At 31.7% G+C, this 12,840-nt stretch overlaps 1 protein-coding gene across 1 annotated transcript; it reads right to left on the minus strand.

Moving 5' to 3' along the window:
* Positions 1-3,994: 3,994 nt before the first annotated feature.
* On the minus strand, positions 3,995-7,421 carry LOC112024764 (probable serine/threonine-protein kinase PBL15). Its single transcript, XM_024057400.2, has 5 exons — positions 6,943-7,421; positions 5,598-5,733; positions 5,100-5,236; positions 4,867-4,990; positions 3,995-4,653 (listed from the first exon to the last, which is right to left on the minus strand). The coding sequence occupies exons 1-5, from the start codon at positions 7,357-7,359 to the stop codon at positions 4,205-4,207; spliced, it is 1,263 nt and encodes a 420-aa protein (XP_023913168.1). The 5' UTR covers positions 7,360-7,421; the 3' UTR covers positions 3,995-4,204.
* Between the last annotated feature and the right edge of the window lie 5,419 nt (positions 7,422-12,840).

A 12,840-nucleotide genomic window follows, 5' to 3' on the forward strand; every position in this document is an offset into this window, starting at 1 on the left:
GACTAAATTTGTTTAAAATTACAGCTGTATATAAAATAAGAGTTTAAAGTTGTACTTGTATATAAAGTATAAACTGGACATGATATAACCTGGAATTTTAGGCTAAAATATACAGTGACTCACGGACTTCTAAAATCTAACTGATTCTTTTCATAATACCTCTAATTTTTTTTTATGCACTAAAAAAAAAATCTTATTTTTTAAACATATTACAAGAGTTGTCTCATACAAAAAATTGTAATTATCTCATACATACAGTATGGCACTTTAAATTTACTGAATGGTTTGATTCTTAAAAAAATTAAAATATACGCTGAATGGATTACCAAGAAAAAAAAAAATCTACAGAATGATGTTCGTATATTAGATAGTATTATAATAACGACTGAAAGCTTAGCTAATACATTATATAGCTTCATCCTTTCTACCAAAAAAAAAAATTATATAGCTTCCATTTTCAAATGGAATATACAGTATTAACATATGTCCTTAGAGCATACATTAGTAAATTTTTTTAGAAAAATTTTTTATAGAAAAGTGATAAATTTTTTGAAAACTTTTTCAATTCTCATAAAAATTTTATAAAATAATTATTAATATACCTTTTTAAAAAAATAATTATCACTTTAAATTATATTTAGGGCTAGTTTCTTTCAGCTTTTATGTTTTAGGTTTTTTGAAAATGAGGCATTTTTGGAATTGTAACTCTGAAAAGTCAATGCAAAAAGACGAACAAATACGCTTCATAGCCCAAAAGGCACAATGTTAAATCCTACTAAACATAAAATTTTCCTTTTACAAAATGGTATATTAAAAAATAATTACGAGATATCAAATGTTTTTTGGGAGTAGTTTATCTAAGTTTTTTTGTTGAAAAATTTTTGCTAAAAATAATTAAAGTATATTTGTATTTTGAAAAATTTTAAAAAGGAAAAAAGAAAAAAGAAAAAGAAATTTTAAAAGGTTGTATAGCTGACCAAATAGAGAAAGAATGAGCAATCGATTTGGTAGAGATCCGAATGGCAGTAAAAGTCAGCCAATTTAGGCGAAGACGCGTCTGCACGTCGTTCTTGACTCGGAAAACCCGCCTCATGAGGTGCGTTGTTATTTTCTTTAATATGATAGTCAACCAAGAAATTAGGCACTTTGCATTTGGCAAGTGCTATTTGCTTCGTCTCAAAGCCACTCATCAACTTCTTCTCTTTAATTGTCCGCACAGAACGTATGACTTTGAGTGACTTTTATGCAGCTAGAGCTAGATGCCTATGCAAAAAGCCTACAATATCTTCCTATCACATGGAGGGCCTTATTATATTGGAAGATATGAATCATGGTTTATATTTTAATTCAACACTATTTTGCGGCCAAACAATCTGTTCTAATATATTGTATAGGAATGCTACTTGTCAAATCAAATCAAATGAAAAAAAAAAAAAAAATGAATGCTACTTGTATAATTTTTTAGAACAAAGTTTGTCTCCATTTAAAGCTTTCGGCTCTAATGGTCAATAGGAATATGATATTTATTTTTGTCAAGTGGAACATTTAACCTAATTATCTAAGTGAGTCACGTGCATTATATATAATAGAATACATATTATTTTTATATTAGTAGTTAAAGTTTTGGACTATTTTTTATGAGTGTAAAACTTAGGTTAAAATTTTTTGACACGATATATTAAGTTTCTTAATTAAATTCAAATACAAAATTGCATTAAATTTATTTGTTATTAGAACATTATAACATTAATTGTACTTGATTTATTAGTTAATGCAACCATGTGTTTAACTTTAATTGAAAAATCTAATGTATTGCACTTAAAGAATTGTACTTAAGTTTTGCTTTTTTTTTTTTTTTTTTTTTTTTTTTTTTTAAATAGTAATTGTTGTGTTAACAAGTTGTTCTTGATTTTTATATGGATCTACCACTAATTTTACTTTAGACTTATTGTATGTATTATTAAAATTTTGACATTTCAACATGTAAAAAATGTTGTGATTCTAGACGTATTATATAATATATCTTATACTTTGCTTCCAATAATCATGTGGCATCTTTTATTTTATTTTATTTTTCTAAAAATAGATTTTGAAGGTTATTAGAAAAAAAACAACCCAAGAATTTGGGCCAAAAAGCTATTAATGGTAGCTTGAGTTGGGTTAAAATCACATATAATGTATTTACACTATCATCATTTACAAATAAAGTATTTCCTATGGTGGTACTATATATAACAAATACAAAATAGAGAAATGCTCAAATACACGGTTAAACTCCCTATCAAAGGTGGCTCAACTTTTAGGCCATTTAGGCAATGACCTAAGGCCCTCAAATGGAAGAAGGTCCCCTAAAATATATTATATTATTTGCCTTATAATATTGTACAAAAAAATAATAATAATAATAAAGTAAGGCTTCTCACTTAGGGAAAATAAATCTTCTATTGGCCAATAGAATGTCTTGTATATTTGCCTTACGATGTTAAACTTTTAATTAAGGCCCAAAAATTTAATAAATAAAAATTATTTTTAAATATTATACTCTTTTAGAATGTTCAACATTTTATTAATTCGTTTTACTATGTTTGCAGTAGTTTAAGTCTTTAGGAGAGTAAAAAAATTTAATCTTCCAAAAGTTTGCTCTTCCTTTCTTTCGCTATCAAAATAAAAATTAGAATTAATAGTTTTGAAGAGAAATTCATTATTAAAATACATTGTTCAATAATTGAAATCCAATATTGCCAAGAGAGACAATGACCATCTAAAATAAGATATTTATTCTAATACTAATTTTTTCGATATTTTTGGAATTAAAACTTTTAAAATACTTTTTATGAATATATATGGAAATAGTTCAATTAATGTATCTCTTATAAAATATTAAGTAACAACATATTTTACATTTGCGTCTAACCCCAAAATGCATTGTGTCAACCTTAGACTAGGCCCTATATTTGTAGATCGTAAATTAGGGCGAGATTTGAAAAGAATCTGTTTAAAACTTAATTGAGATATTCAATAGAAACAACACTATTTAAAATTTACAAGTTTTAAAATTTTTTTATTTTATATTTAAAATACCCTATGCATATAAAAAAGTTTATAAAAACGTAACATGGTTAATATTTCATTATTTTAGCAGGATCGTAGTAGTATTAGTACAAAGAAACTAATTCAATCAAGGTTAAAGTTGTTAAAGAAGCAACAAATATCAAATTGATTTCTTTTTGTAAAAAAGTGTTTACCACCATTATGATACCATGCATGCGTATGCATACCCTGGCTATGTAGTTTTTGTTAGTGAATTACCTTTTAACCCAAAAAAAAAAGAAAAAGAAATTAGAAACGAATAACACGTGTTGAGCGACATTGACGATGAAGGAAAGAAGACTCGTACGAAAGTTGCCACCGTAATCACTAAGGACAAACTAAAAAAACTAGAACAGAAACTCAAACCTATGCTAACTTGGATTGGGCTCGGAGTTTTTTTTTTTTTTTTTAACCATTTTACTTTTGATGCTATTAGCTTTTACATCTCATATAGAGATGATAATTGAATGGTGCAATAATCCTATCTATTGCATCAAATCCAAATCCCACCACAAGGGCAGGGACACGGATTAAGGGATTGGGCTTGCCGTCGCACAAGATCGAGAGCTGCCAATGGATTTGTATGGCATGGGGGCATGTGAGGTATTTTGGGGCAATGAAATTAAAAATATGAAATTCAAATTAGCACATGCATCTTGCTGTCTACACCATATTACCAACCAGGTCCTTGGATATCCTGAACTAATAAATAAGTCAAATGATGTGGCTGATGAAAGATAACAAGTTCTTCACGTGCTTACAATTTGCGACTTTAACTAAAATTATTTTATAAGAAAAAAGAATCATAAAAGTAATTTGTGCTGTTCATTAGTCATCAGATCAATGAACCCTGATAAGCAAGCAAATCATTGTTGTAATTAAACAGAAAAGCAAGTCTTGCTAATTGATGCTAGAACATCTGGTATCGAACTTTATATAACAATTTTATCAAGATATTATTATACACTCATGGGGTTATATACTTACATATGCTTGCTATGTGCGATTCAAATATTTACATTGGCAGCCAGACATGCCCAAGGAAAAAGTGTATGGTTAATAGAAACCCCCATGCTACTATAAACTTTCAATTGCCTCTTCCATTAGAAATTATTCATGCTTTCTTACTGGGAGTGATAGGAGAGGACTTTCTATGATATCCACCTTTGCTCTCCATCCTCACTTTTGTAGAGACTCCATTTCTAGTTGATTTTGGTGATGATGCTGGCCATTGTCCACAAGTAATTGCCATGTCCTTATAATGTTGCAAGTTTTCAAGTGTTTCAACAACGCCTGGCATTTTTGGTCTGTCTTTGGGGTTCAAACTTATGCATTGCAATGCTAGAAGTGCCATTTCCTTTGCTCCCTTCACTGAATACTGACCTGCAAGTCTTGGGTCAATAATGCACCGCAATCTTCGGCTACTGGTCAAGTATGGCTTTGCCCAATCAACCAGGTTTTGCTCGTTCTTTGGTCTTGTTTTGTCTAATGATCTTCTTCCTGTAAGTAGTTCAAGTAGCACCACCCCGAAGCTGTAAACGTCACTTTTTGTAGTTAAGTGCCCTGATAAATATTAATAAACATATTGTTAAAATTATGGTTAAATGATTAAATTCGACATTTTCAAATATATTAAGCTTTTGCAACAGTTGATAATTTATCATGATATTATGATAAATGTCAACATTTCCTAAATGTATAAGCTTTACAAATAACCAATTTGTTACAAGCTTAGCGTTTATCATTGACAAGTCCACTGTGTGCCAGAAGCAGTACCTGTTGAGATATATTCTGGGGCAGCATACCCATATGTACCCATCACTCTAGTGGTAACATGTGTGTTAGATCCTTCTGGTCCCATCTTAGCAAGCCCAAAATCTGACAATTTGGCTGTGAAATCCTATTAACATAGGGAAAAGCAGCATTATAGTCAAATTACTGGTTTGATTGTAGGGGCTTTGTCAATCAACTTATCTGATTGAAGAAAATGGAGAAATATTGCTACACACAGAGTCTAGCAAGATGTTTGAAGTTTTGAAGTCGCGGTATATCACAGGCTGCTCAGCACCATGTAAAAAGGCTAGGCCTTTAGCTGCTCCTATTGCAATCTTCACTCTTGTGCCCCACGGCAATGATATTGATATCCCTTCAATCATAATTAATGACTTGTAAAATCAAATATTAATTGGAGCAAGAAATGAAAAATATTTAGGATGTCTCAAGCTTGCTAGATTGATTTTTCCAGCTTTAAGAGAAATCACCTCTAACCTGTTATGTGATCATTTATATGATTATCCATACGTATTTTTATCATATAAAACACATTAAGTTATCATAGGCAAGTTTCAGATTAACTTTCTCCTATCCTTATAATCGCATTCTCATTGAAGATAAAACAAACTTATGACTTCTATGAGGGTTTTAATTTTAACTTTTATTAATCAATCCCTCCAATCCAAGTGTTAGATAAGATAAGAGCTTAAGTTGGTGACAAAAATAGAACTCACTTTTGAACAAGTGATTCTCTAGGCTGCCACGAGGCATGAACTCGTACACAAGAAGTCTTTCTTCATCCTCGCAACAATACCCTATCAGTTTAACTAGATGTGGGTGCCTCAGCTGCCCCAGAAATATCACTTCAGCCTACATGGAAAAATATATAATTGTTAATCAATATGGCAGGGCCAATTTTATGTGATGTATGGGAAAATCAAACATAAAATAAAAGAAATCGTATATAGTTGAAGAGAGAGGGACAAAAGGGTATATGAAATTAAGAAAGAAGTCTTATAAAAAAAAAATTAAGAAAGAAGTCATCGTGATGATATAATATAAAGGAGTGATCAAGTAAACCAAAGAAAGACCCTTCAAAAAAGTAAACTAAAGAAATAAATTATGCTGTATGATATAGTCAAAATGATACGTTTGCACTTCTTATTCAATTGAAAGCAGACCAGGAACTCTGGCAACACTCTCATAAAAGAATGAGAAGTAGGTGACCTAATAACCCGAACCATATATGTATTTTGTTTTCTTCATTGTACATGTATATTTGGTACAACCTCATTAATAATTGGCCCATACGATTGAAAATGTTCCGGGATCAGCGCAATTTGGATCCTTCATCCATGGAAATATCATATTCGGTGGAAGGGCTGATTTGATTTCAGCTCTCTGGTTGTATAAACTAGCCACAGTAGCATACCCAACAGACTTTTGGCGTAGACTGTAGCATGTGCACACAGACAGTGTCTAACAAGATTGGTCCAAGGAGGCCTAATATATTCTATGGAATATGGATCAATTTAAAACAATTTCATGCACTTGTTTGAAAGAAAATTATAAACCTGAATAGATAGATTAAAAGAAAAATAATTGTATTATAATTTTAATTATATTACTATATGTTCGTCTCTCACGGGTAAGTATTCAGTAAACAATACTCCCTCTATTCCACCATAATATTATTCACTAATTAAATTTATGTTAATATCTATCATTTATGTGAAATGATGAAGTACCATGTTTTTTACTCCGAAAGCATTTAATAATTTTATATATATTGCGTATGTGCAATGGACAAATAATTTTAGAACCAATATCTAATAAAATATAGGAAAATCATGCTTTGAAAGAAAATTTTGATACACCAATCATATCATGGATGAACCATGTCATGATCAATTATTTTTTTGTTATTCACACAGAACAGAGCTACATCAGCAAAAAGAGAATATGTGATTTCTATTTTCTCAAGCCAACCTACTTCTGGGAAATCTTCAAAAATGGAAAGTGTTTGATACAATAAGAATATTAATTATTGTGTACAAAATTATAAATGAATTTACTTACAAGCCATTCACGGTGTCCTTGAAGGCCTTCAATGTCCAAAAGCTTAACAGCAACTGCCTGAGCCTTCAAACCCTGTCTTAAGTTTTCATCTATATAACCCTTATGCACTGTTCCAAACCCACCTTCTCCTAATAAGAAGTTGCTTGAGAAGTTCTGAGTTATGGCACGTAGCTCACTTAGCTGAAAATCATGCAAGTCCGACCCAAAAGATTGTGCAAGATCTTCATTTATGCGTGTTGATGAAGAGCGACTGAGATCAGAGAAAGATAGTCTCCGAAATGAAGGTAATGGAGCAATGTCCTTAGAGAACTCTGACCTTGATGGCCTGCATCGGCTGAATTTGCTAAAAATTGTTTGGTCCTCAACTGAACAGCAATTTGCCGTAAATGGTCTCCATGGCTTTGATTGCTTTGTCATTGTAGTAGTAGGAGGAGAAGTAGAAGAGGTTGTGGAATAGGATAGTGGGTGTGCATGCCTTAAAAAGAATCACCATACTTATCTTTAAACTAATGAGAGAAGAGGGTCTTTCTCCAACTACTCTAACCACTCTACTAAACGGGGCAATTTGTTTCCAGTCTCTTTCAACAACATTATCTAAATCTTTGTTCCTTCCTTTGTCACCTACACACTTTCTTCATGCATAGGTTCTAAATATCTTTTCAATTCATCTCAAGGAGACAAAATTTTGATCATTACAAAAAAATTTAATAACTTTTTTCACAACTTGTAGGGTTCCCAAGTTGTATTTGGTGTAATATTACTCTTACGTGAGATACTTATTGACATCGCATTCATTGTACACCAATTACAACATATTATCTCAAAATAATTGTAAAATTTTTTGTGTCACTAAATTCATTACATTTTTTTTTTCACTTTTTTCGTAATTACTGAGGTGGCTTCTGACTTGTTAACTCAACAAGTTGTGAAATTATATAAGTAATTGTGTATATCTAAACTTATAGATTGGGTGGACCTACTAACACATTCTTGTGTGTAGGTTTGAAATAGCTTGCGTTATAAGTATCAAGACTAACGTCCAAGGTAATGCCCAACTTCATCATTTATTTCTCGGTTCATTGTTCTAGGAACTAATTGTTTTATATATATAAAACAAAATAAAAATCTTAAACCTACTTGCAATATCATTACTTATAGAGTAAGTTAGTCTAGAGTTAGCCTAAGGTTTAGTATACAGTATATATAGGGCATCAAGCCAAACCATGTTAATACTACTTTGACTCTCTATTTTTCTCCCTTACCATCATATTCCCAACATCAATACTCACATGGTATTAAACTATTAAAGCTATATTTCAACAATTTAACATAGTATTATATCGTAGCTAATGTCTTGATAATCCCTCTGTTTTGTTTTGGATTTTTTTTTTTTTTCCCCAATTGTGATGCTTTCTAGTAGCATTGGCAAATCCTCAACACATGTACCCCTAAGCACCTATATGCCCCAGCACAATTCGTATCACATATTAGGAACACATGTCACTACCAGAGAGTGCCACATCAGCCCTTGAAACATATTAGCAACCACTGCCACATCAATACACCATATACCATGTCAATAACCTACCATATTGGAACCCATCGATAGTTGATCGCCCTCATTTGGCTGTCCACTACCCTTTCATGTGTTGTTGCATATATAATGTTCATCGACATTCAACCATTGTTACCTATACCTGCAAACGATGACTTTGAGCCTTGAGGTCTCTCTTTCCCTTGTGGGTTTTGGTCTCTTTTGTGTGTGAGAGTGTAAACATTAATTCACTGAAGGGGTGTGTAAGTAAAGTGTATGGAGTCTCTATCGATCATTAGGATTGCTGAAGATGCGATTGGTCTTTCCTAAAGCCCAGTTCTAAGGGTCATTGCAACTTTTGTGGATGAAAATCATTTTTTAGGACTCCCCAAATTAAGGATGGTTAGTAACCCTAAAGGTTTTCCAATCTTTGTTTGCATTAGGAATTCCTCAAAAGTTGGTCAGAAATTCCTAGTGTCTTCCTATATGAGTTCCCCTTAATCTAGTCAACAACTCCAAGAATCGTCCTTTAGTATTCCCAGAAGATTGGTCAATTTTCCCAAAGAGTTTTTGAACTATAATTTGCATTCAACAGAATTGCCCATAGTTGGTCAAGAATTCTAAGAATATCCCAAACATTTTTTTCCTACATTTAGACCTGATGATAATCCTAACAGAGGTACTTAGGCAAACTTTTAAAGAACCAATCCGCCCCTTCAAGATCATTTCGGATTCCTTGTTATACAGAGACAGTCAAGAGTCCTTAAATGTCCATAAGCCCCACAAGATCATTTAGGATACTCCTGTTAAAGAGTCCCTAAATGCCTTCAACACATGCTTTTTAGGATTCCCTTATTTAACAGATAAAGAGTCCTCCAAATGCCCACGAATAAGCTCAATAATTTCCCCTATCAGGCTGTTGATTTGTTCTAAAAATACTCCCAGTTATATTCCCTAGAGATACCAAAATATCCAGTGGTAATAATACCTCTAAGACTTCCATTTTAATATATAGCTGAGTTATTCTTAAAAAAAAAATAAAAATTAGGATTTCCCTTGTCATACAGTTAGTAACTTAGTAGATTTTAAACACAAAAAGCTCTATATTATTAAAATTTCCCTTGTCATACAATTAATAGATTCTAATAAATATCCCAAATTATTCCTTAGAACTCCCCTTGTAAATATAGCTAAGTCCTAAGTTGCTATATGACTCTTTTAAGAATCCCCTTGTTCTTATCAAAAAACAGAATCCCTCTGTTATACAGTTAAGAGATTCCGAATAACAGCTTGATGATCATGATTTCCACTACACACCTAGGTTAAAATCTAGTTACAAAACTCGTGATCCTCTCTTTACATTGGTGTTGCTTGTTCAAGCTTTGAAAATTAGGGAAATTCTATAAACACCTCATTTTTTAACCTCACCTCACCAAGAGAAAATTGTAATTTTGACCATTGGATTTCTAAATTCTTAATTAAAAACAAATCTAGAAGATATTTGGATGAAAACAACATATCATGTGATTAAATTGGACCACCGGATTAAAAATTATAACAAAATCAAAATTTAATGGTTAATACCTAATATGCATTCCATAGTCAAAGTGTTTGCTGTGATTCATCATGTTTCTCAAATTTCACCAACGCATAGGGATTAGGGAAGGCAAATTAGGCTTTGTTTGAATGTCACTCACACTTAAATTCATCGCGAAATTCGCAACTTAATACAAATTTCAAAATTTATCATAGTTTTGGCCAACTATCTCTACACATGATCTTGAAACTGGGGAAAAAAGCATTTGAAAACTTCCTTAACTCATGTTCATATCATAATTACACCATGAAAACGATAAAGAATTAAGAATCCATTCTATTTATAAATTGTCTGAATACTACTATAGGCTGCAATGTTAGAACAAACTCGTGCTCCCCATCCAAATATTGAAACACTTTTTAATCAAAGTTCATAATTTATTAGTACAAATACACCAACTTTTTGCTCATTTGAATGCCATTAACCCCTTAAAAGAAGGGAACTTTGACCACCTTTCAACCAAAAAGAATGTCAGTATATGAATTACTAGAATATACATATGGATGAACCCCACACAAAGCTGGCATGATATGTATAACAGTACGAGCAGTAGCGTGATGAGAGATGAGAGCAGCAAGTTTGTTTGGCACCGTAAGAAAACCCAGGGGGAGCAGCTGAAAGCTGATGTGGTGAATGATGTGTGCACTGTGCACTACTCTTCCTGCCCCATTATTAGGGCATCATTACTAACAACAAATTTTATTCTCTCATGTCATCCTCACTCTAATATCAATCAATATATCTCGTTAGGCTTTTGGGTTTGTTAACACACTTACAAATGAGCAACAAGATAGGTTTTGACAATGAGATTCTATTTTGTGCAAGATATTTTATTTTATTTTATGAATAATTCAATAGTTTGAGGAAGCGGATTTGAACATTAGATGTCTCAGTTGAAACACCAGAAAATACCAACCAATATAGTTACAAGGGTCTTAACTAATGCAAGAGAAATTTGTTACATTACCCCCTGTTTTTTGGTCTTAGATATACGTAAGTCAATTGTTGCAAAATATAAATTATGACAAATAAAGACTTATTATTCTCTATAAAACCAGCCAAATATAACAAAATTTGATTACAACTCCACTCAATATCTTTTTATTGAATATAAATTTTGACAAATTCACCATTAAATTACATTTTCTTTTTATATCCTCAATGTTTGCAAAATCTTCGGAACATCAAAAATCAATAGTTATGTCATTAATCAAATGTTTAAATTTTAAATTTTTATAATCTATAATCATGCATAAAAAATAAGTTTGGATCAAATAATAAATAATATCTTATTGACACGATATTCAACATGTGTGTCAATCGGATGCTACCATGGATCTGCATCTATTTATAAGCTTCTTCACATTTTTGTGTGTTCTTCTGATACTCTAATCTTTGAATTGTATGTTCTTTACGCTGTTAATACATATGTCAAATTTTGTGTTAATTGGATATTATTATAGATTTATAAATTTATATTTTATGCATAATTTTAAACTAAAAAAACTTGCAATTTAATAATTTATTAATGACATAGTTATTAATTTTTAATTTTCTAAAAATTTTGCAAACATGAAAGATATAAGACGAAGATGTAATCTAATGGTAGATTTGTCAAAATTCACCTCCAATAAAAAGATATTGAGTAAGGTTGCAATTTAAGGCTACAACCAATTTTGTAACTAAACTTTGTCCTTTTTTTTTTTTTGCTTTTTTGATAAACCATGTGTTAAAAAGAAGACTAAGGGTGTAGTTGAATTGAAGAGGGGTAAAACAGAATTTGTTAGGACATATGTGGAACTTGTTAGAACATATGTTATTGTTTATTAGCTAATCTTTTGACAAAACGCACTTTACTTGTAATTTGGTAAATCTATGATGGTTTAAGTCTTCAAGAAAGATGTTGTTCAAGTCAAGAGTTAAAGCCGTGCAAATCTGTCTAAGAACAAGTGAGAAAGTGCTGTATTTTAAAGATCAACAGCTATCTTGATAGATTGTATCTATCAAGGTTTAAAAGGCAGTTTTAGCCCGATACTCGACAGCAACTCGACAAATAACCTATCTATCGAGATTTACGAAAATCAGATTTTCAGGTCTGTTTTTCACGCATATCCAAGTTATTTGTGTAGAGTTTCTTTTCTTATAACCCTAGACATATATAAGAATTATTTTAAGGGCCGTCAAAGATGATGCAACTTGATGCAAAGTGATTATTCATGCATATTGTGACCGGAGAAAATTTGCCCTGATTCATCTTTTCATTGAAGAAGCTACCGCGTCTTTGCGCCACGTGTTTTGTAACCAAGGAGCTTCTTGATCTTCATCGTTTGGATGAACTAAAGAATTTTGCAGCCAACATCCTTCTCAAGTTGGTGTGTTAGTCACGTATTAGGATTCGTGCAAAGGAGTAAGTCCTGTACTAGGATCTGCGCATCGATTGGTTAGTCATATACTTGGAGTCATGCATTGAAATGAGAAATTGTCACTACATTACAAGTCTAATTGTGTATTGGGATAAAGGTTCAACTGTAGGTTGGTATAAGGTACTAGGATTCATTTAGTTGTAACCGTTTGTTTTGATAATAGTGGATTCTTGGGAGTGGTGATCTTAAATTCACCCGGTGAGATTTTGTCTCAATGGTTTTCCCCATTCGTAAACAAATCACCCGTGTCAAATTTATTTTCCGTTGCATTTAATTATTTGGTGATTTTTTTATACTACCACGCTTATTGCATGTAATTGAATCTAATTAATTTCACTTGGCTA

Source organism: Quercus suber, unplaced genomic scaffold (genome assembly GCF_002906115.3).
Source record: "Quercus suber isolate HL8 unplaced genomic scaffold, Cork oak 2.0 scaffold_294, whole genome shotgun sequence".
In the NCBI taxonomy this organism is placed as follows: Eukaryota; Viridiplantae; Streptophyta; class Magnoliopsida; order Fagales; family Fagaceae; genus Quercus; species Quercus suber.